Source organism: Vipera berus (assembly GCF_964194415.1).
Source record: "Vipera berus genome assembly, chromosome: 7".
Lineage (NCBI taxonomy): Eukaryota > Metazoa > Chordata > Lepidosauria > Squamata > Viperidae > Vipera > Vipera berus.
In genome coordinates, this window is record NC_138209.1 from 76373654 (window position 1) to 76401037 (window position 27384).

Consider the following 27384-nt stretch of genomic DNA (forward strand, 5'->3'; position numbering starts at 1 on the left):
TCACTCACTCACTCACTTAGCCCTTTCTGGGGCCCCGCCCACAGCCCGCGCGCGCGCCACACCTCCCCCGCCTCTCCCACCCACCCCCCCCCCTCCCCCGCTCGCCCGGCCAGCGTTCCCACTATGACGGAGAGGAAGAGGCCGGCTCCGGGAGGCGCAACGCGCATGCTCGGCGCGGTCGCCATTTTGGACGGGCCGCCGGAGCTTCTCCCGCGGTGGCGGTGACGGTTGGCGGCGGAGCTCGGCCCGGCTCGGCGGCGGCGGCGGGAGCGGGAGCGGGAGCGGGAGCGACCTGGGTTTCGGCGGGTCCCGCTGCCGAGATGGCCAACATCGCGGTGCAGCGGATCAAGCGGGAGTTCAAAGAAGTGCTGAAGAGCGAGGAGGTCAGGCTTCCAACCCCCCCCCGTCCAGCTTCCCCCCCTCACGGTTCTGCCCCTCCCCCCACCCCCGCGGTCGCCGGTGAGGGGGGGGCTCCGCATCCCGCCTGGGGGCTGCCCGGGGCCTGAGGGGGCCTGCTGGGGCTTTCTCCTCCTGCAAGGGACGGGGCGAGGTCTTTTGGGGGGGGTCTGCCGTGAGGGGAGACCTGTGGGGGGGGGAAAGGGGGAAGCAGGCAGGCTGAGGGGAGTGGGGGGGCAGGTCTGCTTCCCCCCCCTCCCATGGGCAGGAGGGAGAAAACGGCCCCCAACCCTGGGAGGGAGGGGCGGTTTCAATCCTTTTTTTTCCCCTTTCGAGGGGCTGATTTCTACCCCCCCCATCCCGCTTCGAGGGCTGCTGAGGCCTTGGAAGTGTCAGGCCTCGTTTTAGAGGTCGGGGCGGGTGTGTGTGTGTGTGGAAAGAATACGTGTAATTGTCTGCATTGTTTGAAGCATCCGGCGGCCTCAGCAGCTAGGGACCAGGTGGTGGGAGTTCTGGCTCCTCCTCGGGGTGGGGGTGGGGGTGGGGGAGAAAGCCGGCTTGGGGGCCTTTGGGGCCAATGCTCTGGAGGTTGGGAGTTTTGGAGGCCGTGCCCTAAGGTGAGAAAGGGAGCTGGGGGGCCTTTGGGCCGGTCGCCGGGAGGCTGGGAGTTCTAGTCCTGTATGTGGCCCCCTAGAAGCTGGCTGGGGGCCTTTGGGCCAGTCAGCAGGAGACGGGGAGTTCTAGTCCTGTATGTGGCGTAGAAACTAGCTGGGGGCCTTTGGGCCAGTCAGCAGGAGACTGGGAGTTCTAGTCCTGTATGTGGCGTAGAAGCTGGCTGGGGGCCTTTGGGCCGGTCAGCAGGAGACGGAGTTCTAGTCCTGTATGTGGCGTAGAAACTAGCTGGGGGCCTTTGGGCCGGTCAGCAGGAGACTGGAAGTTCTAGTCCTGTATATGGCATAGAAACTAGCTGGGGGCCTTTGGGCCAGTCAGCAGGAGACTGGGAGTTCTAGTCCTGTATGTGGCGTAGAAACTAGCTGGGGGCCTTTGGGCCTGTCAGCAGGAGACTGGGAGTTCTAGTCCTGTATGTGGCGTAGAAACTAGCTGGGGGCCTTTGGGCCAGTCAGCAGGAGACTGGGAGTTCTAGTCCTGTATGTGGCGTAGAAGCTGGCTGGGGGCCTTTGGGCCGGTCAGCAGGAGACGGAGTTCTAGTCCTGTATGTGGCGTAGAAACTAGCTGGGGGCCTTTGGGCCGGTCAGCAGGAGACTGGAAGTTCTAGTCCTGTATATGGCATAGAAACTAGCTGGGGGCCTTTGGGCCAGTCAGCAGGAGACTGGGAGTTCTAGTCCTGTATGTGGCGTAGAAACTAGCTGGGGGCCTTTGGGCCGGTCAGCAGGAGACTGGGAGTTCTAGTCCTGTATGTGGCCCCCTAGAAGCTGGCTGGGGGCCTTTGGGCCAGTCAGCAGGAGACGGGGAGTTCTAGTCCTGTATGTGGCGTAGAAACTAGCTGGGGGCCTTTGGGCCAGTCAGCAGGAGACTGGGAGTTCTAGTCCTGTATGTGGCCCCCTAGAAGCTGGCTGGGGGCCTTTGGGCCAGTCAGCAGGAGACGGGGAGTTCTAGTCCTGTATGTGGCGTAGAAACTAGCTGGGGGCCTTTGGGCCAGTCAGCAGGAGACTGGGAGTTCTAGTCCTGTATGTGGCGTAGAAGCTGGCTGGGGGCCTTTGGGCCGGTCAGCAGGAGACGGAGTTCTAGTCCTGTATGTGGCGTAGAAACTAGCTGGGGGCCTTTGGGCCGGTCAGCAGGAGACTGGAAGTTCTAGTCCTGTATATGGCATAGAAACTAGCTGGGGGCCTTTGGGCCAGTCAGCAGGAGACTGGGAGTTCTAGTCCTGTATGTGGCGTAGAAACTAGCTGGGGGCCTTTGGGCCGGTCAGCAGGAGACTGGGAGTTCTAGTCCTGTATGTGGCATAGAAACTAGCTGGGGGCCTTTGGGCCAGTCAGCAGGAGACTGGGAGTTCTAGTCCTGTATGTGGCGTAGAAACTAGCTGGGGGCCTTTGGGCCAGTCAGCAGGGGACTGGGAGTTCTAGTCCTTTATATGGTGTAGAAACTAGCTGGGGACCTTTGGGCCAGTCAGCAGAAGACTGGGAGTTCTAGTCCTTTATATGGCGTAGAAAGTAGCTGGGGGCCTTTAAGCCAGCCAGCAGGAGATGGAGTTCTAGTCCTTTATATGGTGTAGAAACTAGCTGGGGACCTTTGGGCCAGTCAGCAGAAGACTGGGAGTTCTAGTCCTTTATATGGCGTAGAAACTAGCTGGGGGCCTTTGGGCCAGTCAGCAGGAGACTGGGAGTTCTAGTCCTTTATATGGCGTAGAAACTAGCTGGGGGCCTTTGGGCCAGTCAGCAGGAGACTGGGAGTTCTAGTCCTTTATATGGTGTAGAAACTGGCTGGGGGCCTTTGGGCCAGTCAGCAGGAGACTGGGAGTTCTAGTCCTGTATGTGGCGTAGAAACTAGCTGGGGGCCTTTGGGCCAGTCAGCAGGAGACTGGGAGTTCTAGTCCCGTATATGGCGTAGAAGCTGGCTGGGGTGTCTTTGGGTCAGTCACCAGGAGACGATGAGTTTGACTTCTGTCTTGGCCGAGAAAGGCAGCTGGGTGACTTTGGTTAGGCCGCTCCCTCTTTCTCAGCCTGGCCCACCTGACAGGGTGGTTGTTGCAGGGAGAATAGGAGGGAGGAAGCCACGTTTAGGTGTGTTTAACCACCTTGAGTTACTTATGCAGTAAGAAAGGCAGGATACAAATCTAAACGAAAGAAAGAAGCCTTTCTCTTTCCATTTATAGGCCCTTTATAGGTCTTTCATCTAGGTTGGTATGTGTCCTTACAGGTCTGCTCTTCCGTCCAGTTGACCAGGTCAGAGGAAAGTTTTTCCACTGGGATTTAAGCTAAAAGTAGCGTCATGTGCCCTTGTTGCTGAGGGTTTAACCTGGCAGCATAATCTGGGGTCTTGGGGGAAACTTGCCTTGGACCTTTACAGATTGGTTAAGAGCTTGAGCAAGCCAGAAATATAAATCAGCACTAAGGGAGGGAGGAAGGAAGGAAATTACAAAGACCTGTGTGTTGGTGTAGTCTTATTTAATTGCAGTGAGTAAGCCTTAAACTATGGTCTGTTTGCTGGCCTTCTGTGTACAAAATAAATAGCTTAAGCCAAAAAACAAGTCAACAACATAGCTTAGTGCAGGGCATGGGATGGTGTGTTAAAATGCATGGACTGTGGGAAGCTGTTGCTATAATGCACAAACCACTGGGAAAATTATTGAAACCAAATGTATTTAAGATGGAGCACATATATTTCCCTCTTGCACAGGTAGGGAAAGAATCATGTAATTATAACCTACATAACCATTGATGGATTAAAAGAACTCTTATTTCATATTTTAAATGTTCATGAGTAAAATTGCTATTTGGATAAGCATTCATTGAGAGGATTTCTTTTATTTTTTAAAAAAGGGTTCTTCTCAATACTTACATAATGGATTGTAAAAATTGATGGAAGCACACATTAAAAAGCAGTTCTTTCATTTCAAAATATATTCTGTTTGTGCTGTGTATTATCAATTAGTGTGATATTCTTTCCAAAGGCCCTTTATCTCTTCATTCATATATTCTTAGTCCACTGATATATACATATCTAATATAATATTGGCACAACTGATAATAGTAAAAAAGCGAGCATTATAATGCGTTAGATTTGTATCCTGGTCTTACTCCAATTTATTCAGAGTGCTATGTATGGTCTTAGTCTGCTATTTTTCACTTATTTTCACAAAATGTGAAGTATTTTGAACAAGATACTACTCAGTATTCAATATTAGTTTATTTTACAACTAAGAAATTTTTATTCCATCCGTGTCATAGACTTAGGGCGGTAATAATTCTGCTTTTCCTCAACTTTAGTAAAATGTCAGCCAGATAGAAATAGATTTTTCCTTCTGATGGAATATATTTTCCTGAAATATAAGCACTGAGCTCTGAAATTATGTTTAATGTTGTAGGTTAAAACAAAGATAATTGAAAGAAAGTAAAATAAGTTCAGGAACTAGCATTGAAGATCTTGAAAGTGCTGTTTTTCAACTGTATTGTATAAAAAGATCCAGTCAACCCAATTCTAAATTTATTTATGTAACAGCTATAAAATAAATTCCAACAGAGATGTATCACATCATGGTTTAAGGATCTTTAGCTTCCTTCTACGTTAACTTTCCAAGCATGGGGCATACAGGTGGTCCTTGACTTACAACAGTTCACTTAGTGGCTATTCAAAGTTGCAACGGCATTGAAAAATCTGACTTATGAACGTTGTTCACACTTACAACCATTGCAGCACCCCCGTGGTCATGTGACTAAAATCCAGATGCTTGGCAACTGGTTCATACTGATGACCTTTCCTATGTCCCATGGTCATACGTTCACCTTTTGCGACCTGACAAGCAGAGTCAATGGGGAAGCCAGATTCACTTAACCAGGCTACTAATTTAACTCCACTGATTCACTTAACAATATATTATTATATTATATATTATTATAATAGAGTTGGAAGGGACCTTGGAGGTCATCTAGTCCAACCCCCTGCTCAGGCAGGAAACCCTATATCATTTCAGACAAATGGCTGTCCAGTCTCCTCTTAAAAAAAAACTTCCAGTGATGGAGCACCCACAAGTTCTGGGGGCAGGTTGTTCCAATGATTAATTGTTCTGACTGTCAGGAAGTTTCTCCTTAGTTCTAGGTTGCTTCTCTCCTTGACTAGTTTCCATCCATTGCTTCTTGTCCTGCCCTCAGGCGCTTTGGAGAATAGCTTGACTCCCTCTTCTTTGGGGTAAGCCCTGAAATTTAAATCCATTCCATCCAACTGTGACGAGAAAGGTCGCAAAATTGGGCAAAATTCATTTAACAAATGTCTCACTTAGCAATTTGGGGCTCCGTTGTGGTTTCACGTCGAGGACAACCCTTATACGTTCGCTTACAAAACCTGTTTGATATAGCTTGATGGAGAATCACAGTTCTAGAAAATTAGGACATTTGAATTCATAATGTTACGTGACAATGTGATGTCTGTATCTGTCCTCGTTTTAATAGAAACTTTATCAGTAATAATGGGCTGGAATTGTCTTGTTTTTACAGTGGTTTTAAATTCTTGAGATAGTATTCATTTGATTGAAGTAGTGCTGCTTTTCCCCTCAATATTGCCTTCCTAATGTCAGCTGAACAAACTAAAATAAAGGAGCTGATATGTAGCTCTTTCTAAGAGGTCCTTTGTGCTGTCTGAACCTGGTTTGGTTTCTTGCAGGTTTTCATTACCCAAACTAGGTAACATCATCAGCGCTGCTGCTGTTTCTGCATTACCAACTGTAAAGCAGTTTTAAGTTTGAAAATCGGGACCAAGATGCATAGTACATGCTCCGTGCTATCTGGCAATGGATGGAGTTGGTTATCCATCACCCAGTTGAGCATCTTATCTCTAAAAACTAGAGTAAGCTGCTGATAATTTGGAAAAATAAAAGCTGGATTCGTATTGGTGAACAGCAGACTTACTGTCTCTTACCCAACTGTGCTAAAAAAAGATATCTAAAATCTTTTGGGATGTGCGTCTCCTGGTCCACGATGCACCAAAGCAGCCACAAACCATATCATTTCCACCATCGCCGTCCTTTATTGTTGGTAATTGGGTTCTTCTGATAAAATGCTGCTTTTGGATCTCACCAAGAGGTCCAAAGGGCCAAATCATTGTTGAGTCTCCAGACCAAATTGTTCCAGAGGTCCCGGTCTTTATCTAGAGATGCTCAGAAGCAAACGTTAGTCTTGATGTGCTTTCTGGACAGCAAAAGTCTCCTCTCCTCTGCAGGTAGAATTTGGGCAGCTCTTTCTAGTGGAAGACTTACGCGCTTTGCTATCAGTAATGGCAAGAAAGCTCTGTAGGTCACGTGATGAAATAGAATAGAATAGAGCTGGAAGGGACCCTGGAGGTCTTCTAGTCCAGCCCCCTGCTCAAGCAGGAGAACCTATACCGTCACAGACAGGTGAATGTCCAGTCTCTTCTTAAGAACCTCCAGTGATGGAGTGCCCACGATTTCTGGAGGCAGGCTGTGGAAGGAAGGAAGGAGCTGAAAGGGACCTTGGAGGTCCTCTAGTCCAGCCCCCTGCTCAAGCAGGAGAACCTATACCATCTCAGACAGGTGAATGTCCAGTCTCTTCTTAAAAACTTCCAGTGTTGGAGCATTCAGAGCTTCTGGTGGCAGGCTGTTACACTGGTTAATTGTCCTCACTGTCAGGAGGTTTCCCCCTTAATTCCAGGTTGCTTCTCTCCTTGACCTGTTTGCAACCATTGTTTCTCATCCTTCCCTCTGGTGCTTTGGAGAATAACGTGACCCCCCCTTCTTTGTGGCAGCCCCTCAGATACTGGAATACTGCTGTCATGTCACCCCTGTTTCTTCTTTTTTGAAATACAATGAAAAAGTTAAATCAATGGGATGTGCTTTTTGACATACCTATAAATTTTACTTGAACATAGCAATAACTCTTTATAGATTGATTCAGTTTTTTAAAAAGTATATAGCTACAATCTTCGTTTCCATTTATCTGGAATAGGTTTCACTAAAAAAAAACCCATTTCATGACGTCTTTTAAACACACCATGTAAATGAAGATTTCTTAGAAAAATACAGTGTCCTAAAACTGGATTAATTTTTAATCCATTTTTAAAAAAATTCTGCAATGTGGCTTTCCCCCCAAAAAATCGAATTGGAAAAAATTGCCATTTTCAATCATTGAGGCCTCATAAAGTGTTTTAGAAGTAAATAGAAGACGCTGGGCATGATTAATATATTGAGTTCAGCACATCCAACCTGATTTACAGATACACTCCCTAAGAGCGTTACCTAAAACAGGATATTTACAGCTTTAAATTTGATTGTATCCATTTTTTTAAAAAAAGTTAAGGTTTCAGTGAAAAAATACGACAGGAGAATTTTTCTGCAAGGAATTTCCATCTTTTTTAATCCATTCCATACGGTAGGGCTTTTCAAAGCTGGGTTAGACGTTAACAAACTATAATTTGTAACATCTGTGCACAAGGAGAATATACCATTACTGCCCTCCTTCTGTATTTACTAAATACAGTAACTACACGGAAGCTTCCTGTGTAATTTAGAAGTATAACAATTAATGAATAATTGCAGGTGGCTGTTAACATTTTTGGGAATAGGGTGACATGTTCAGAGGATTACATGATTGACATTACAATGTATCATTTATGTATTTTAATGGTGACCTGCCTTTCAATGAAAAAAAGCTGAAGGCGAGCTAAAACAAGTCATTAAAAGTAGCACCGTAGAGCATCACAAACCGTAGAATAATAATAAAAAACGCAGACCGCGTTTCTCCGAAAGTAAGACCTAGCCTTAAAATCAGCCGTAGCTTGATTTTTTGGGGGGGGGATGGGCCTAATATAAGCCCTACCGCAAAAATATGCTCTGGTTTTGGGGTGAGCCTAAAAATCAAGCCCAAGGTTGGGGGGAGCTGCCCCACACGCCCCGCACCCAGTTACCATTGCAACTAGGCCTGCCTCACTTCACCGGCCCACTTCTTCTGCGGTGCCCCCCTGGCCTGCATTTCGCCATCAGGGACCTTCAGGAAAGGCCTCTGCAGCTGAGAACGGAGCTCCAGATTCAATCCCTAGCTAGGTTCTCGGCTGCACCGGCCTTTCCAGAAGGTCCCTGATGGCGAAATGCAGGCCAGGTGTCTGTGTGCACCTGCCGCGGGCGTCAATCCGGAGCTCCATTCTCACCTGCAGAGGCACTTCCTTCGGCCGCAGAAGAAGTGGGTCAGCTGAGCAGGGCTGTCGGTGCCGCCATCACGAGGTGAGACCGTGGAAAAGATACCCGCCCCCTCTCGAAAATAAGACCTGGTGCCTCTTTTGGAGGCAAAAATATAATAATAATAATAATAAGACCGGGTCTTATTTTCAGGGAAACCCAGTACTAGATTAAAAGAGGCAAAAGTATGTTCTGTCAAACTTCTTCAGAGACCACCTTCTGTTGCAAAAAACCTGAGGACAGCGGAATCATCCTGACGCGATAGAAATCTGCAGCCTACGTGGACGGCTATATAACATACAACCTTTAAGGAACGCTAAAAGATTCGAGTTGAAACCAGTGAATTCTATAATTTATGCAGAATTTATGCTGTGGAGATGAAATGTACCCAACTAGAATGGATTAAACTTAGCCAAATCTTGCCTTTGCAAAATATCCAGTCGTTGGAAGGCCACTTCCCGGAGGCAATTATATTGACGGTGAAAATAATTAGGGACACGTTGATTATGTTTGAGAAAGTGAGCTTTGCTCTTCAAATGCTGTCCGCGTTTTCTTCGCTAGCAGAATGCCTAATGTAAAGTTGCATTTTTCAATCCCGCTGGTGTCGGATGCAAAATTTTGGAAAAAGCAGGTTTCCTACTTTGGAAGAAGAAAACGACAAAAGTTGTCCGTGCAATACAGAAGCTGGTTTAAAGTTTATGACTGTTAGCATGAAAAATCAGTAGAAGTGAGACCTTTCGCCTTTCTTTGTGTTATATTTTTGGCTGCTGTCCCATGTCGCTTGTCCTAAGAACAAGCGTCCCCCGTATTCCCAGGTGCTTATTTTGGAGTTGACCTGTATGCATTTCTCAGAGCTCGTCCGTCTACTGCAAAATGACGCGCCGTTACCTTGCCATGTTCAAAACATGTTTCAGAGTCTTCCTCGGCTGTGTGCTTCAGTGTGCACAAAGAAACAGTATCCCGGGAGTGATTGGGAAGGCTGCATTTTGTCAACTCAATGCAAATACGATCGTGTTTTTGTTGTGCACCACCAAAGGAGGCCGGTCCACGAGAGGCAGATTATTTTTATGAAGCACTTTCCAAATGAACATCAAAACAGAACAGAGGAGGAATGCACAGTCTACAGGACGTTTTCCAAATATAACCAGGATAGATTTCCTTTCTTTCGTATTATATTTTTATTCAATACAATAAAATTAATTCCTTTCCATGTATTGGGATAGGTTTTCCATCCGACATACTAGAAATTAGAACCAGGTGGCAACATTTGCGCGTGTTTAATAAGGTATTTGGGACCGTAAATATTTGGGACCGTCAGGCCCTTGGATCATAAATGCGATGGGAAGACAGCTGGAAAAGCAGTTCAGGTAATAAGGTAGATAGGTTTGCCAAAAAAAAAAGGATCATACAGGTAGTCCTCAACGATCACAATTGACTCCCAAATGTCCGTCGCTAATCAAGACAGTTAAGTGAATTTTGCGCCATCTTGTGCCCTTGCTTGCCACAATGAGTCACTGGCATTAACACAGTTGTTAAGAATCCGGCTTCCCCCATTGAATTTGTTTGTCAGAAGGTCGCAAAAGTGGATCACGTGACCCACGAGTCATAAAAGAGCCAAGGTTGCCTACCCCTGGTCTAGTCTCTTCTTAAAAACCTCCAGTGATGGAGCGCCCACGATTTCTGGTGGCAAGCTGTTCCACTGGTTAATTGTCCTTGCTGTCAGGAACCTTCTCCTTAAATGAATGGCTGTAAGACTAAAGGTAAAGGTTCCCCCGCACATGCGTGCTAGCCGTTTCCGACTCTAGGGGCCGGTGCTCATCTCCGTTTCAAAGCCGAAGAGCCAGCGCTTGTCCGAGGACGTCTCCGTGGTCATGTGGCCGGCATGACTAGACGCCAAAGGCGCACGGAACGCTGTTACCTTCCCAGCGTAGTGGTCCCTATTTTTCTACTTGCATTTTTATGTGCTTTCGAACTGCTAGGTTGGCAGAAGCTGGGACGAGTAACAGGCGCTCACTCTGCTACACGGCACTCGGGATTCGACCCGCCAAACTGCCGCTCTTCTGATCGACAAGCTCAGTGTCCCAACCCATTGAGCCACCACGTCCCTTCGGCTGTAAGACTACCTATGCACCAATGTCCCTAAATTTAGTTGTACGTTCTCTGAGAAAGGCAGTGAAATCTGTTCTTTTTCTTTTGAATTTATCGTAGAAAAGCCAGTGCAGCTTATTTCCCCCTGTTAGCATGAAACGCTGACTGGCACATCCGTAGGCTCTCAATGTATTTTCACATTCTCTTGTACAGAACTATATCCGTTTCGCCAACATTTCTCCAGCTGGTTTTGTTGTTGCCATTGTGCACCCCTGTTTACTTGAAAAGCCTGCGTTCTTGAGGCAGCTTGCAGCAATATCAACATAATTAAATTAACAGCTAGAAACTTTTGACTATGTGCTGGGCAAATTTTTTTTTTCTTCTGGCCTCCAGATTGTAACACACTGGATCCTCCATAAGCCTTTTTGGCCGTGTGTTTGTTAGGAAGGGTGGATGGGGTTTGTAAGTGAGCCATAACCATTTTATTGATTTTCTGTTTAAAGGAGCAGACAATAACTCCACAACCCCAGAGTTAAAACGTCCAATAAATTGTGAATTAAAATAGATGTGAAAACAAACCGTGTCCACGGAGTTAGAAGGAAGGTCTCAAGGAACAGAGAATGCAGCCGGTTTGATGGAGTTGTGTCGTTCCTTTTGGCGACTGCGGTCTTGCGTATAAGACTGATTTTGTCCAGTCTGTAGGTGATGGTGATGGTGCAAATTACGTAAGTGCATCATCGTGGTGGCTCAGTGGGTTAGGACGCGGAGCTTGTCGATCAGAAGGTCGGCAGTTTGGCGGGTCGAATCCCGAGTGCCGCGTAACAGAGTGAGCGCCTGTTACTCGTCCCAGCTTCTGCCAACCTAGCAGTTTGAAAGCACGTAAAAATACAAGTAGAAAAATAGGGACCACTCCGGTGGGAAGGTAACAGCGTTCCGTGCGCCTTTGGCGTCTAGTCATGCCGGCCACATGACCACGGAGACGTCCTCGGACAAGCGCTGGCTCTTCGGCTTTGAAACAGAGATGAGCACAGGCCCCTAGAGTTGCAAACGACTAACACGCATGTGCGGGGGAACCTTTACCTTTTTTAAAGGATGTAAATGGGTGCAAACGGCAAACTTTGCTTAGTTATACACTATATCATTTAGTGTACAAATGATACCAATTGCAATGGAATTTTTTTTCTGCACGGCCAAGAGTTGGAAGTTTTCACCCAAGAAATGTTCAAATAAATTCATGGAGGTCGTTTGACAATTGAAAGCAGAAAGCCTGCAACAGGAGCTGAAGGCTTTGCCCTGGGATAACAAGATAAAACACTAAATTAATATTCACGCTGTTGTAGCTGTTCAAGGAAATGCATTTCGGTTATTAATCAAGTTTATTTAGCTGCCCATCTCCGCCAAAGGCACAACAATAGATGGAAGAGTTTCTAAGAGAAGACAAGCTGACTTTGAGCTGTGGAAGAAGAAAAATTTATTGAATGTGGACTTCTGGGGTGTAGTTTAATGGAGGCTATAAATAACAGCTGCCAAGGGGAATGTTTCATTTTAATTTTTCACAATCTGTAATTTTGAAAGGAGATATTTACCTCCTTTGCAGCTATAATGTGGGATACTGTTGTATGTTAGTTGATTTTGGGAGAGGGAGGAATCGCCATTTAAAAAATGAAAAATGAGTACATTATATTGCTTCTAGCAGGGGTCTTCAAACTTGGCCCTTTTATGACTTGTGGACTTCAACTCCCAGAATTCCTCAGCCAGCATACGCTGGCTGAGGAATTCTGGGAGTTGAAGTCCACAAGTCATAAAAGGGCCAAGTTTGAAGACCCCTGTTCTAGAGGCTTTAAGCATTCATTCCACTGTAGTTCTTTCTTCCTGAGTGGGGGGGGGAAGAACCTAGCATTTGCAGATACACACTCCCAAATAAGTATTTGTAAAGGTTAGACAGCTAAGTCTGTTAAAGGCCATTAAGACTACTGAGCATCAAATTAGTTGTAGTGAACTAGAGCAACTTGTTTAACAACATTATTTTACACAATAGCATTTGCAGTAATGCAGGCTTTGTGCTCAAGCGGAAAAAATGGTGGAGAGTATAGGCTGGCTAGATCAAAACTTGCTGGGAATATTTGGAATGAGCAGGGTTTTATTTATAAACGCATGTTAAATAATTGTAACGTTGTTGAAGCCTCTTTTAAATGGTGTTAACCAGTAGGACCAAAGAAAATTGATATAAACTGAAGGCCACTTTGCCGAGCACCGAAGGATAATGGGAATCTTTCTCGACAATTCCAGTAAAAACAACAACAGTGTAAGGATTTATACCACGTCCCGAGTACTGTTGTGCCCTTCATTTCCAACACACGCAGAAAAACTTAAGGACCACCTAGAGTGACTTACTATGAGATGCAGCGGTAGTTGATTTATCACAAACGTGCAATTGGACTGTGAGAAACTTAATTCCCAAAACAAATGTGTTTATGCTTCTTAGGAAAAGTCGTAGAATCTAAAAAAATAAAAATAAAATGCATTATTTAGACATAAACGTGTCATTAGTTTCTTAATCATACCTGTAAACATGTCAGATATAATTAGGGATAGTCACCAAGTTGGGTGTGATGTAAGCAGAAAGCCCGTGGCGAGTATTACATGACTTAAAAACAATATGGAGGTATAAATGCCTTCCAAAGGAAGATGAGATAATCAGAAGGATTTCCAGTTTCAGCGAAGTGACTGATTAGACTTAGGTTGACATTTGATTTTAATCTGCAAAAGGATTTCAGGAGAGAATTTGCAGTTTTTCCCCTCTGAACTAATCTGGATTCCTTCAACCATACGTAGAATTCCTTTTCCGGCATAGGATATACGAGATGAGAGCAAAGCACGCCTCAGCTTACACCTTTGATAAGCAAATAAAGCTCCACTATAAACACAGTTAATGGAGATTCCCAGCCACCCAGGTTCCTGGTTTGTCCCAAAGGTGCCTTTTTTTTCAGGAGGCAACTGGACTTTCTTTGTTTTTCTTTGAAGACGTTTCGCCTCTCACCCCAGAAGCTTCTTCAGCTCTGACTGGATGGTGGGGAAGCGGAGGATTTATACTCCTTGCAGACAGCTGGTCCTTGGCCTTCTTTTAGAGCAGGGCTCTTTCAAACTTGGCCCTTCCTTTGATGACTTGTGGACTTCAACTCCCAGAATTCCTCGGCCAGGCACGCTGGCTGAGGAATTCTGGGAGTTGAAGTCCACAAGTCGTAAAAGGGCCAAGTTTGAAGACCTGTGTTTTAGAGGGTCGTGGAGGCCACTTGGAGGCTTATCCACACCCATTTGCACCACTCAGGTGACCCTGAGGATGCAGGTAAACCTCCAAGGGGCCTCGACGACTCTCTTAAAAGGATGCAAACGACCAGCTGTCTGCAAGGAGTATAAATCCTTCCATTCCTCACCCTCCAGTCAGAGCTGAAGAAGCTTCTGGGACGAGAAGGGAAACGTCTTCAAAGAAAAGAAAGACAAGTGGCCTCTTGAAAAAGCATCTCTATAAAAACAGTTAAAAATTTCGAGATAAATGATTGACTCCTTTCCCCTTGCATGCTTTCCCCCCCCCCTTCAAGCAGTTTTTCTAATTATTTTATTTGGTTGCTTTTGGTTTGCCTTTACAACAAAGCAGCCCCAGTGATTGAAAAGCAGAGAAGAGTGGAAGATATAAACGCTGTTGCCTGCTACCACTATTTGGGAAAAGTTTGATAATACTTATAATTAGAAGATGTTACTATTTTTAAAAAAGATAAATGTGAAGATATTCTCAAGTTGAGGGATGCGGTGGCTCAGTGGGTTAGGATGCTGAGCTTGTCGATCAGAAGGTCGGCAGTTTGGCGGGTCGAATCCCGAGTGCCGCGTAACAGAGTGAGCGCCTGTTACTCGTCCCAGCTTCTGCCAACCTAGCAGTTTGAAAGCACGTAAAAATGCAAGTAGAAAAATAGGGACCACTCCGGTGGGAAGGTAACAGCGTTCCGTGCGCCTTTGGCGTCTAGTCATGCCGGCCACATGACCACGGAGACGTCCTCGGACAAGCGCTGGCTCTTCGGCTTTGAAACGGAGATGAGCACCGGCCCCTAGAGTCGGAAACGACTAGCACGCATGTGCGGGGGAACCTTTACCTTTATTCTCAAGTTAAAGCTTGAGTCTTGGGGATTATATGGATATATATACCCATAGAGTTCGTTTGTCATTCTTTCCTCCAGGGATGTTTTCCAGTAAATTGCTCAATTTACCAGTATAACTTACCCCTTTGACATTTCCTGTTGATTTATCAACATACTGACAAATCCTAAACCTGTTGAGCTTCCAAGCCAAGATCATGTTGATCAGATACTTCTTCTGCCTGTTGAGACATGCCAACTAATATGCATCTCTAAAAATATCAGTTTATTATATTAGAGTAGAACGAGGTTTTTAAGAATGCCCGGGTATGAGGGGAAAAAAATTCCGTTATGTATAGATATAACATACAGGTAATCCACTTGTGACTGGATGCATAGTGACTATTTGAAGATATGAGAGACCCAGTAAAAGCCAATTACACCCAGATTCGAAGTTTCAACAGCCACACTTTTCCCTAGGCATGTGATTATAATTTGGGATCACAGAATCACAATATTATTATTATTATTTTTATTACTATTATTATTATTTTTTATTATTTTTATTATTTTTTATTATTATTATTATTATTATTATTATTATTATTATTATTATTATTATTATTATTATTATTATTATTATTGTTGTTGCCAGAAATTGGGATTTACATCCGGTACCCATCCAAAAATGCCCATTGGAGACAATGGGTTCACTTAAACACTGCAGTGTTCACTTAGTAACAATGGTAGTTCGTTTAATGGCCACCACAACCTATAAAGAAAATTTATACAAAACGTTGTATAGGTGGCATTTAATCCTGGTGAGATTAGCAAAAAAAATGTTTAAAAATATGTCTAATAAGTGTTGGAAATGCAAACAAAAACCAGGTACTTACTATCCTATCTGGTGGACATGCCCTAAAGCTAAAAGATTTTGGTCAAAAATACGCATATGGTTAAAGAAAATGATTAAAAAAACATATAGACTTTAATCCAGAATTGTTTTTGTTAGGCGTAATAGTGGGAAACTGTGAGAAAGATAGTGTGTACATACTTAATTTTGCATGCATTATTTATTTTATTTTATTTATTTATTTATATTGGGACTTATATGCCGCCCTATCTCCCGAAGGACTCAGGGCAGCAAGAATAGTATTTGCTCAATATTGGAAAAAATGAAGACCCACCAATGGAGGAAGAATTAATTAAGAAAATCTTAAGATTGTGCAGAAATGGACAGATTGACATTGGAGATAAAAAAGAAAGAAGATTCAGTATACTTTAGGACAAGGGACAATTTTTTATCGGCTAGAAAAACGAGTTAGAGAGAAAGGAATGTGATTTATATAGTTTTGGGTCTCGGCTGTTTTCTAGCAGTTTCTGGAAGGATCCCTATGGAACATGTTTTATAGTGGAGAGGTCCCCAACTTTTGGCGCACCAGGGACCGGTTCTGTGGAGAGAGGTTTTTCCACGCACTGGAGGGTGTGTGGTTTTGTGTGCTGCCAACATCCCACAGATGGGACTTTGCTTGTTTGTGTGGACCGGTTGCTGGCATGCCGCGGCCCGGTACCGGTCCACGAACCAGGGGTTGGGGACCCCTGCTATAGTGTGCCAACTAGAATTGAGTATTTGATCAATGTAAAGAGAAATGAAAGGTTTGGGCTCATATTTGAAATTAAAAGAAAATTTATCAAGACAAACGTATATGGCTAATTCATCTGTCTAAATTTAAGTTAAAAAAAAGAGAATCCAATTAATAGTAAACCTCTAACTGTTTTTATTTTTCTGTTTTGTTTTTAAGACGAACAAAAATCAAATTAAAGTAGATCTCGTAGATGAAAATTTTACAGAATTAAGAGGAGAAATAGCTGGACCTCCGGACACACCGTATGAAGGCAAGTAATTTTTTCCCCACCAATCTAAGATCCTTCTAATCTTAGCTTGTGAGTGCAATGTGTCTCGTTTTGAAAGCTCTTTGCCAAACACCATAAATGTTTTGCAAATACAAATATTGTAATTTAACCTTGGAAATAATCACTAATGCAGGATAACCAAGTTGCTGTCGGGTTTATAGTACTCAAGCTGGTGTGTAACTCTTGCCGTTCTTATGGTCTGGTTTTTGTGTGTGTGTGTGTGTGGAAGCGTGGCTTAATTTACCAGTCAAAATATCTTAAATATTTAAAACGGCAGTCGATATTCCTTGCCAGTTTTTGCACAATGGAAACAATTGCACAAGGATTCAGTTTTACATTAATAAGACAGCTACAGCCAAGCAAAAAATATATGGCATTCTGTTTCCCCAAACCAGGTATGCGTATTTCAATTCTGAGAATTGAGAATTCTCAGAATACGGATAGAAGTCTAAGAATTAGAAGTCCCAAATTATAAAAGCTACCCCAAATTTCCAGGCCAGATAGCAACCAAAATGGTTGGGTGCTGCACTTGGGGGGGGGGGAGACCCACTGTTTATAGGTTGATTTGTTTTCCCCACCTTCCCTTCCTTGACTCAGCCTAGCAACAAAATCCGAGGCAGCTGGTGGGTACCTGTTGATAAGGCAAATACGTAGAGAGTTTAAATACATTGAGACCTGCGTCTTTCCGCTCATATAAAATAAGTAGTTTGCTTAGTGAAAAGCTGTCCTTAAATATATATATATATATATATGAAAGACAAAATGCTTGAAACAGTGCGGAATGTACCATAGGGGGAAACACCTTTTTTTTAAAGTACAATGCGTCTTCCTTCATTTAAGGCAGGGGTCTTCTAACCCGGCCCTTTTGTGACTTGTGGACTTCAACTCCCAGAATTCCTCAGGCAGGCACAACGTGTGCCTGGCTGAGGAATTCTGGGAGTTGAAGTCCACAAGTCATCCAAGGGCCGAGTTTGAAGACCCCTGATTTTAAGGCAAAGGTGGGGGGAAACGATGACCCCTTTATGACTTGTGGACTTCAGCATGGCTGGCTGAGGAATTCTGGGAGCTGAAGTCCACAAGTCATAAAGGGGTCATTGTTCCCCACCCCTGATTTAAAAGATTTGGATGTTCATTTAAAACAGTTAGCGAATAGCTGTGGAGACCTTTTTTTTTTCATTTTAATACAGTGGAGGGTTTTCCGGGAGGACCCTTAAGTTATTTTTTTTTCTTCCTTAAAAATAATGACATCCCCATTCAGATTTTTTCCCCCCATTCTTTTTGTGGTTTCTGTGGAGGCCCCTCATATAGGCGACGGGCTCGGTCCTGGCTCCAGGTAGAAAACATCTGTACTTAGGCGAGAGCGTGCCAACTTTGAATGCCTACTCAAGACATACGGCTATAATGTTCCCGTTGGATGTTCCTCTCGCTGGCAGAGCTTTGCTTTCAGAGAAAGTTCATTCGGGATCCATTTTTTTTTCTTTCTTCCGTGTTCTTTCCCTCTTGGCCTTCGTCAGGTTGTCAGCCTGCATGGCTTTGGGTTTTATTTTATGGATATAGCCTAAGGAACGGTGACTCAGTCATGTTTGGATGGCCACCATGGCCGTCGTCTTTTTCTCGTTTTTCAGGAGGCAGTTGCCTAATAAAACGGCCTCAGTGTGGCTTTGTGTCAGTGAGACACATCCAATTAAACCCTTTGTTTGGTCAGGGGAAGAAAAAAAAAGTTCTTAAGGAGAGATCCTTTAGGTCAGGGGTAGGCAACCTCGGCTCTTTTATGACTCATGGACTTCAACTCCCAGAATTCCTGAGTCGCCTATGCTAAGCTGACTCAGGAATCCTTCTGGGAGTTGAAGTCCACGAATCGTAAAAGAGCCGAGGTTGCCTACTCCTGCTTTAGGTCTTCTGCTTCACCGACCTGTGTGCGTAAGCGAGCAAGATCTCTGGACTTTCATCCGGAAAATTTCATCCCTTTTCACTCCGATCACCTGCCTTTCTTTCTCCGCCTTTTTTAAGACGAGAGATGACCAAAATTTGAAGACCTGTGGACTTCAGCTCCCAGAATTCCCCAAGCAGCAGGGCTGGTTGGAGAATTCTGGGAGATGAAGTCCACAGGTCTTCAAAGTTGCCAAGGTTGGACCCTGTTCTCCAGATCCTCTCCCAAACTGCCTTCCATCTTTTGCAGAGACATTCTGATAATCCTTGCGTCCGTGCTGTACGGAGGGATCATGGGAGACTTGCTACTCCTAATCATTGTTCTTGTCACTTGTTTTTTTTTTGGGGGGGGGGGGAGATTAATTTTATGGCATCAGTTTTCTTCTAAATTTGTGTTTGCTTCTTGTTGTCACTGGAACGTTTGGGATAGTCTTACCTTCATTTAATCAAACGGAGGGTACAGCTTTTCCGTAAATTGTGCCACGTGCCAAGAGCTTTTCTCAGGGTGGGGTGTAAAAGACAACAGGAAGAAATAAAAGCAATTACTGTGGTATTACAGACGATGCTCCAAAGGGTTTTCACCTCAAGGGGCCTTGCAAACTGAGTAAACTCATAGTTATAATGGCAGGGGTGAATAGGCTGGAAGGCAACCAGTACAATTTCCAGCTACATTGTAAAAAGTGAGTCCATCCTGCCTTAGAACCAAAGCAAACTTTTAAAATCCTATTGTTGTTTTTTTAACATGAAAGAAAGTTCAATGCTGTGAAAAATTAATGTCTGATAAGTATTTAGTGTGGTTATATGTTCTGGTTTTTATAGGAGGAAGATATCAATTAGAAATAAAAATTCCAGAAACGTATCCTTTTAATCCCCCTAAGGTATGGTGAACATAATTATTGTGAATAATTCTTTGGATTCTTTCTTTAGAGTTGAAACCTTTTTGAGGCAGTGTTTTTTTTGGGGTTTTTTTTGTTTATTTGTCCTGGCTGCCCCTCCAAGATCTTTCTAATTAAATACAGGCTTTGTCAAAAATCCCTGCTTATGAAATGCTTTACTGTACGACAAAACTTCCACTTGTGTAAAAAATAATTCGTTGTCTCTGCGTTAAGTGTGACAACCTGTACTAATGTCATTTCAATTAAAGAAGAATTTTTTTAGTGAGATTGCTTCTTGTAATGGTCACATATAATAGCAGTAAATTGTATGTGTGCTTATTTATGTTTTCAGTGGAACTGGATAGGTGAAAACGTTTATTTTTCTTGGATACTTTTTTTTTAAAAGCCCAATAGATCAGTGATAAAACTGTAGCAAATTGTCGAAGTAAGGTAACAATAATAATAAAGAAAATAATGATGGTAATGATGATGATAAGCACCATTGTACAGAATTTCCATATTCTCATCAGTGGGCAGTATGAGAATTGGCGACAACTAATACAACGCGAGAGCTTTAATTTAAATGATCCAGTGAACCTGTACTACTTTCCCTCAGTTCTTACAAATAGCGACACAAATAGGAGGACGAGCGCCCTTTGATAGTGGTTCAGCACACAATTTCATGCATCGCCCACCAAAATCCGGTCCTTGACAGTCCAAATACAGATAAACTTAAACTCAGGAAGGCCACTTAGTGAACAGGACACACCTGCCCTGCCCCCCCCTTGACTTGGAAAGTTTGTCCCATACGCTTCCTAGCTGTCCAAAGTCCCAACACTGCTACCGCGCTTCCGTCCGTGTCCGATCTAGAGGCCTCCATTCACAAAAGCTGCCGTGCAAATGAAAAGTTATGCCCCAAGAACGTGTATTCTGGAGCTTGAGACACCCCATCCTCTCTCAAAAGGACAGTGGAATGCAGTAAGTTAGAGGGGCAGAAAGACGGTGACTTAGTTCTCAGTGTGTCCCAGGAATCTTTAGTTTGAAAGAATTTAATTTAATTAATTGATTGATTAAAAGCGAGAAACAGATTTGAGGTGGGTATAGAACAGGGGTCTTCCAACCTGGCCCTTTTGTGACTTGTGGACTTCCAACTCCCAAAAACTCTGGGAGTTGAAGTCCACAAGTCGTAAAACGGGCCATCTTTGAAGACCTTTGATCTAGGGGAATTCTAGAACGAGTAGAGCAGGCCTTTTTGTGACTTGTGGACTTCAACTCCCAGAATTCCTCTGCCAGCGTGCCTGGCTGAGGAATTCTGGGAGTTGAAGTCCACAAGTCATAAAACGGGCCAAGTTTGAAGACCCTTGGTTTAGAACTTGGAGAAGGAAGTGTTTCTGATGCCGATTGTCATGAGTTGGCGTGTCATCTCCTCACCAAAATCTAGGTTTAATGTTCCTCTCTTCCCCAAGCTGTTGGGAGGTGAGATTAAGTCTGTTTTTGTGTACTTGTGAGAAGGTCTGTGTGAGAGGACTGCGATTGTGGGCTGTAGCAGCGGGCTCTCTTTTGTCACAGGGACAAAATACAACTCTTGGCAGTATTGAGCCGCACAACCAATATCCGGGGACAGTTATTCTCAAAAAATCTCAAAAAATGAAGGGTTTTGGGTACGTAGGAGCACAGAACACAAACATGTATTCAAAAAAAAATTTCAAATCTGAATTTGAAGAACCCAGATGTTAGATTATCACTGCTTTGGGGACCAACCAACATTGTCCATTAAAACCCTGTAAAATTGTCCTGCACGGCAAGGATCCCCAACCCAGGTGGCCCATTGGGAGCCAGACCGCACAAATGGCGGGCAAGCACACAAAGCCGCGTTTGTGTAAAGGGACGTGCACACGCACGAAACCATCCCTTCTACAACCACCCACCAGTCCACAGAGTTGGGGACCCCTGCGGCACGGTGCTTATCCATTGTGTAAGACCTATTTTCATCGCAGCTTCTCTTCTGTTTTAGGTGCGGTTTATTACCAAAATCTGGCATCCTAATATTAGCTCAGTCACCGGAGCTATCTGTTTGGATATCCTAAAAGATCAGTGGTAAGGTTCCGTGCAAAGTTCGGGAAAATCCTGAAAAATAATTGGAGATTATGGGGAATAGCAATTCTTTCTCAGAGACAAGGAGAGACTGTTAGCCATCGTTTACGGTGACGTCTGAAGACACACAACTGGCGATTGCTTGTCTCCAAACGATTTACCCAAGTGCTTAAACTGTGAATTTTAAATAGCTTTGATCGTAGTTTCCGGAGTCTGATTGCAAACAAAGCAAAAGAGAGGAAGCAGAGAAATGAAGCATTGGGGGGGGGGCATTTTTTTAAAAAAAGGGAGTATTTTCATTCGTGTAACTTAATTTGGCCGCATGTTTGAACTACTTCGACGTAGAGAAATTTCGTAGTGTTTTCATTTCAGAACTATAGAAAATGAACGTAAAGATATAACGGCTCCGGATTTCATGCTATAATCATTTTGATTTTATCTGTAGAGCTGCCCTGGGTGGCCTAATATTGACCCTATCATTTTACCATTAATATTGCCCTCCTAGAGTAACCTCTAACAAGCCACTTACTGGAATGTAGACTATAATTGTAGCCTCATTTTGAACAGAAAAGAAAAACGTAGAAGTAAACAGTGTTAATATCCAGGAAACATCCAGGATCTCTTCCTACTGTTATCAAGGAAATCATTGAGGCATAGAAAGAGTTTCGCCAAATGAATATCAAGCAGAATGCCCTATTGGTGATTTTTGACTTAAAACAAAGATATAGGTGGCGGTTTTCTGCCAAAGGGATATTACAGCGATCTTGACTTCTACTAAGCCCAGGGGTCTTCAGACTTGGCCCTTTTGTGACTTAAGTTTAAGTTTATTGAATTCAACTCCCAGAATTCCTCAGCCAGGCACAAGTCACAAAAGACCCCTGTCCATGCCGACTCAGGAATTCTGGGAGTTGAAGTCCACAAGAGTTAAGGTTTCCCTACCCCTGACCTCGGTCAGTCGCATCCGATGGGCGTTCACGTTGGGTGTATGTGTGAAGCCTGGTTTTTTTGTGTTTTTTTTTCAGGGCTGCAGCGATGACTTTAAGAACAGTGTTGTTATCCTTGCAAGCCCTCTTGGCGGCTGCGGAACCCGACGACCCTCAAGATGCAGTTGTGGCAAACCAGGTACAACTCCGATTCCTTGTCCTTTTAGAAAATCCACTTTAGAGATTTTCAAGGGTCCTTTCCCCCCCCCCCCCCTCTTTCTTCTCCCAGGAAGAGGAACTTTAAAAGTCCGGAAACAAGCTAGTGAAAAAGATGCTTCCCCCCACCCCTTTTGCTGGCTTCCATCCTCTTCCCGAGGAAAGAGTCAAGAGTATTACACATTTACACATTTCTCCACACTAGATACAGATTTTGTCCTTTCTGCAAGATTTCATGTGGTCTCTCTCTCTCTCTCTCTCTCTCTGTTTTTTTTCCCTCCCTTGGACACAGTACAAACAAAATTCAGAAATGTTTAAACAGACAGCTCGGCTTTGGGCGCACGTTTACGCTGGAGCACCAGTTTCTAGTCCGGAATATACCAAGAAGATAGAAAATCTTTGTGCTATGGGATTTGATAGGGTAAGCCTCGCTTCTCGTATCTCCCCTTCTTCCCAAGTGCGCTAAAACTTTTATTAATTTATTTTTTTTATTAACCCAATCTGTTTTCCTGAGATCCAGAATCACAGGTGGTCCTTGACTTATGGCCGCAACCGAGCCCAACGTTTCCACCGCTAACTAAGGCAGTCGTTTAAGTGGGGTTTGCCCCACGTTCTTGGCCCCTTTCTTCCCACCGTTCTGAAGCAAATCACGGCAGCTCTTAACACGCTTGTTCAGTGTTTCTGATTGGCTCGGCTGCCAGTTGTCACAAGTGCACTGCAACCGTCACGAGTACACGCCAGTTGCCAAGCCTCTGAATTTTGATCACGTGACCCTGGGGATGGCTGCAACAGGTTGTAGGTGCGAAAAAGGGTCCTAAGTCAACTTTTTTCCCCCAGTGCCGTTCTAACTTCGAACAGCGACAAAAACCAATTTTAAGTCCAGCACTTGTCTGTACCAGGGGGGTCTTCCAACATGGCCCTTTTATGACTGGTGGACTTCAACTCCCAGCATTGAATTCTGGGAGTTGAAGTCCACCAGTCATAAAAGGGCCAAGTTGGAAGACAACCCCCTGGTCTGGATCCAAGCCCGCACTTTCATCAAAATGGCCGACTGAGGAATTCTGGGAGTTGAAGTCCACCAGTCATAAAAGGGCCAAGTTGGAAGACCCCCTGGTCTGGATCCAAGCCCGCAGTTTCATCAAAATGGCCGACTGAGGGAGTTGAAGTCCACCAGTCATAAAAGGGCCAAGTTGGAAGACCCCATGGTCTGGATCTGAGCCCGCAGTTTCATCAAAATGGCCGACTGAGGAATTCTGGGAGTTGAAGTCCACCAGTCATAAAAGGGCCAAGTTGGAAGACCCCATGGTCTGGATCCAAGCCCGTAGTTTCATCAAAATGGCCGACTGAGGGAGTTGAAGTCCACCAGTCATAAAAGGGCCAAGTTGGAAGACCCCCCGGTCTGGATCCAAGCCCGCAGTTTCATCAAAATGGCCGATTGAGGAATTCTGGGAGTTGAAGTCCACCAGTCATAAAAGGGCCAAGTTGGAAGACCCCCTGGTCTGGATCCAAGCCCGTAGTTTCATCAAAATGGCCGACTGAGGGAGTTGAAGTCCACCAGTCATAAAAGGGCCAAGTTGGAAGACCCCCCGGTCTGGATCCAAGCCCGCAGTTTCATCAAAATGGCCGATTGAGGAATTCTGGGAGTTGGAAGTCCACCAGTCATAAAAGGGCCAAGTTTAAGGCCGGGGTGAAAATTGTGGTGGGGGGGTTTCTTCTTTTTAGTACAGGGGCCCCTTTTGACCTCAGTGGCTTTTTTTGTCTTTCTTGCAGAATGCGGTAATAGTGGCCTTGTCATCAAAATCATGGGACGTAGAGAGAGCGACAGAATTACTTCTGAGTAACTGAGCCCTGTGCAGAAGCTGCTTCAGCGTAGCCCAACCTGCCTCTTCTTGAGGACCGTCACCATCTCTCTTCTTTTTAGGTTTCAATATAGATTCTCTTTTAAAAAAAACAAAAACTGGCATTCTTGCCTGATGCTATCTAGGCCCTATTGGAGACTGAAAGGGAAAAAAAAAAAGACAAAACTGCTCTGTAAATAAAGCTAATTAAACATCTGTGTAAATTTTAAAAGAAACGGAAAAAAAACAACCAAGGGGGGAAATACTTTAAATTTTTTTGTTTTTGTTTTCCTTGCTAAATATTGTAAATTCCTCCAGCTTGGCTAAAATCAAAAATCAAAAAAAAAAAAAAACAAACCACAACTGGTGGGAGGAAGCTTGTCTGCCCTTAAGCGTTAGCGGCGCGACCCAAGACCGAGCAGGAATTTGCATCAGGATTTTTGACTTTTTATTCAGAACACATCAGCTTGTGTCTGTAATTCATCAATCGTTGATGTCACCCCATCCCGGGTTTTTTTTTTTGTTCTGTTTTGGTTTTTTTTTTTTAAAATGGATCCTTACATGCCTGTGGACTGACCTTATATTTGCATGCTTGTACTTTACGTAGACACTTTTAAGCAATCGGGCTGAGCTGAACAAAACACCGAAGTACTGGGGGAGTATTTCATCCTTGTACCTTTTTTTTTTTTTTGCCTAAACGATTTTCCAGGTGGTCTCGGAAAGTCAAAATGTGCTGACTCTTGATATTTTCCCCCACCTTTGGGGTCGACCCCCCTGTACACCCTCCTCCTTCCCAGCCTCCCCCCCCCCTCCTTCAGCTGCACGCACAGTGGCAATAATCACGCTAGGACCTCTTCGGAATTTGTGGGGTAATCGGTGCCGTCTAGCCTAGCCGTCTCCTCTCGAATTCACCCGTGCGAGTGTTTCCACCAATGTAATTTCTACACAATTGTATAAAGGTTTGGTTTAACTTTGGACATAGCACAAACCCCCGTGGAGCTGCTGTTTTTATTTCTTCTGCAAGGAATCGGAACCTCTTTCAATAAATTCTGGCTAGAATGAGTTGATTGAAAAAGAACTGGGTCTCTTGGTTAAGGTTGAGAATGCCAAACCCCCCACCCACCCCCTTTTTTTTTTTAATGTCGGCTTTGGGGACATAATTGGCAGTTGCTTATAAAGGGTTATGCAAGACACCCCCCACCGCGTGTGCATTTTTCCCTAGCTGACATTTGGCGATCTTGGGGTTTTTCTTTTTTTGTTTTTTTGCTGTACACGTATGTTAAATTTCTCCAGGATGAATGCTCCCGCTAAAAGAACTGTATGTACAGTGTATCTTTATATTCACTGAGATCTCTCTAGACCAAGGGTAGGCAACCTCGGCTCTTTTATGACTCATGGACTTCAACTCCCAGAATTCCTGAGCCAGCCAAGCTGGCTCAGGAATTCTGGGAGTTGAAGTCCATGAGTCATAAAAGAGCCGAGGTTGCCTACCCCTGCTCTAGACACTCCAGGTTGTTAGTTTTCTATAAGACCAAAACACCGACGTTTCGTTGAAAACGGGTGTGTGTGTGTGTGTGATTTCGGCACTGCCCTGCAAATTCTTCTAAGCGAAATGCGACGGCGCGCACGGAGCATATCGAGTTATTTTCCTCAGTCCAATTCCTTATGTACTGTAGATAGAAGTGTTTACATTAATAATCTTGTTTTTAATTGAAGAACAGGCAATTGGGCTACTGATAAGTTTTTGCTAATCTGTCATACTGTTTAATAATAATAATAATAATAATGAGAAGTCAAGGTGGGCGTGCAGGATTCTCTTCTGCAAGATATTCCCATTGTCTCTTCTCTCAGATATTGTGACGCAGAAAATAATAATTATTTGTGCAATAGGAAGCACTGCTTTCTCACATCCCATTTCTGCATCCAGTCGATTGTGTGATTTATCTTACAGTCATGTAAATCACTGGCAAAAGCCAAAGGAAATGTGACCTTTTTTTTTGTTGGTATTTCTTTGATATTTATTTTTTTTTTTTTTAAAAAATTGTTGCTGCTCAACATTTTTGTTAAAATCCTAGCTGGGGCAAATACAGCCCTGACAATTTGCCTTTTGTGTTTGTAGTATTTTTTTTTAACGGTCTATGTTTTGATGAGGTCATCGCAATATTATTTACCCTGGTGGTAATTGTGTAAACACAGATTTCATATTTCCTTGTTCTTTACGCATCATTAAAAGAAAGAACTTGGAAAGTAGCTAGTTGGGATAAAATGTCTCCTGCTTTTATACTTCGATAAATCTTTCTAAGGAAAATTCTGTGATTATGTCAAATGAAATTAGAAAGGCCTTGAACGCAGGAAGGTGCTTGTGGCATACATACAGGTAGTCCTGGACTTACAAACAATTCATTTAGTGACCATTCAAAGTTAACAACGGCACTGGAAGAAAGAGACTTATGGCCATTTTTTCACACGACCTTTGTAGCAGATCATGTGATCAAAATTCAGACGCTTGACAACTGGCATGTACTTACATCTGTTGCGGTGTCCGGAGGTCACATGATCCCCCTTTGCGACCTTTTGACCGGCAAAGTCGGGGGGGGGGGGAAGCTGGAGTCATTTAACAACCATGTGGTTTAACTTCATAGCTGCGGTGATTCACTCAACAGCTGTGGCAAGAAGGGTGGTTAAAATGGGGTAAAACTCACTTTTAACAAATGTCTCACTTAACAACAAATTTTGGGCTTCACTGTGGTCGTAAGTCGGGGACTACCTGTTCGGCTGTGATAATTTCGGCCTACCTTTAACTTATACATAAGAGAGTGGAACATTGGAAGATGGGAACTGTAGAAGCACCAAGTTTTCTTAGCGCTTCAACCACAATCGAATGAATAAAGGTTCATGGAGAAAGGAAAAAAAATACATTTGGCCTACACTGGTTTAACCAGGGCTGATAACACCTGGCAATGTGAGGGACTAGACACTTGTGTCGGGCTTGGAAAGCAACTGAGAACAGGTTAAACGCTGTCAGGATAGCAATGACTTGGAAACGATGAACAGTGGCTAAATTTCCAGCTTTTTAAAATATATATATATTATGAAGTATAAACCGAGCGACCTTTTGGACCT

The 27384-nt window shown here is 44.1% G+C and overlaps 1 protein-coding gene and 1 long non-coding RNA gene across 4 annotated transcripts; one reads left to right on the forward strand and one right to left on the reverse strand.

The window, feature by feature from the left end:
- The first annotated feature begins 108 nt into the window (after positions 1-108).
- Positions 109-26511, forward strand: UBE2K (ubiquitin conjugating enzyme E2 K). Of its 2 annotated transcripts, XM_081332893.1 has the most exons (7): positions 109-383; positions 16275-16368; positions 19135-19193; positions 21205-21287; positions 22307-22406; positions 22716-22844; positions 24194-26511. In XM_081332893.1, exons 1-7 carry the CDS (start codon positions 321-323, stop codon positions 24266-24268), a joined length of 603 nt encoding a protein of 200 aa, XP_081189019.1. In that variant the 5' UTR covers positions 109-320; the 3' UTR covers positions 24269-26511. The 2 variants fall into 2 exon arrangements, with proteins under 2 accessions (XP_081189019.1, XP_081189018.1); XM_081332892.1 differs by lacking the exons at positions 109-383; positions 16275-16368; positions 19135-19193 and adding an exon at positions 19205-20168.
- On the reverse strand, positions 11462-19090 carry LOC308671002. 2 transcript variants are annotated; one of them, XR_014027130.1, is made up of 4 exons: positions 18752-19090; positions 16965-17017; positions 12740-12845; positions 11462-11798 (listed from the first exon to the last, which is right to left on the reverse strand). It is a non-coding gene; the product is annotated as an uncharacterized lncRNA (long non-coding RNA). The 2 variants fall into 2 exon arrangements; XR_014027131.1 differs by lacking the exons at positions 16965-17017; positions 18752-19090 and adding an exon at positions 14618-15625.
- Positions 26512-27384: the final 873 nt, after the last annotated feature.

Excerpts from the sequence above, each read along its gene's own strand:
- UBE2K (XM_081332893.1), top strand. The coding sequence starts at position 321 with ATGGCCAACATCGCGGTGCAGCGGATCAAGCGGGAGTTCAAAGAAGTG. Across the intron at positions 21,288-22,306 it reads GATATCCTAAAAGATCAGTG|GGCTGCAGCGATGACTTTAA; the intron begins GTAAGGTTCCGT and ends TTTTTTTTTCAG. Across the intron at positions 22,407-22,715 it reads ATGCAGTTGTGGCAAACCAG|TACAAACAAAATTCAGAAAT; the intron begins GTACAACTCCGA and ends CCTTGGACACAG.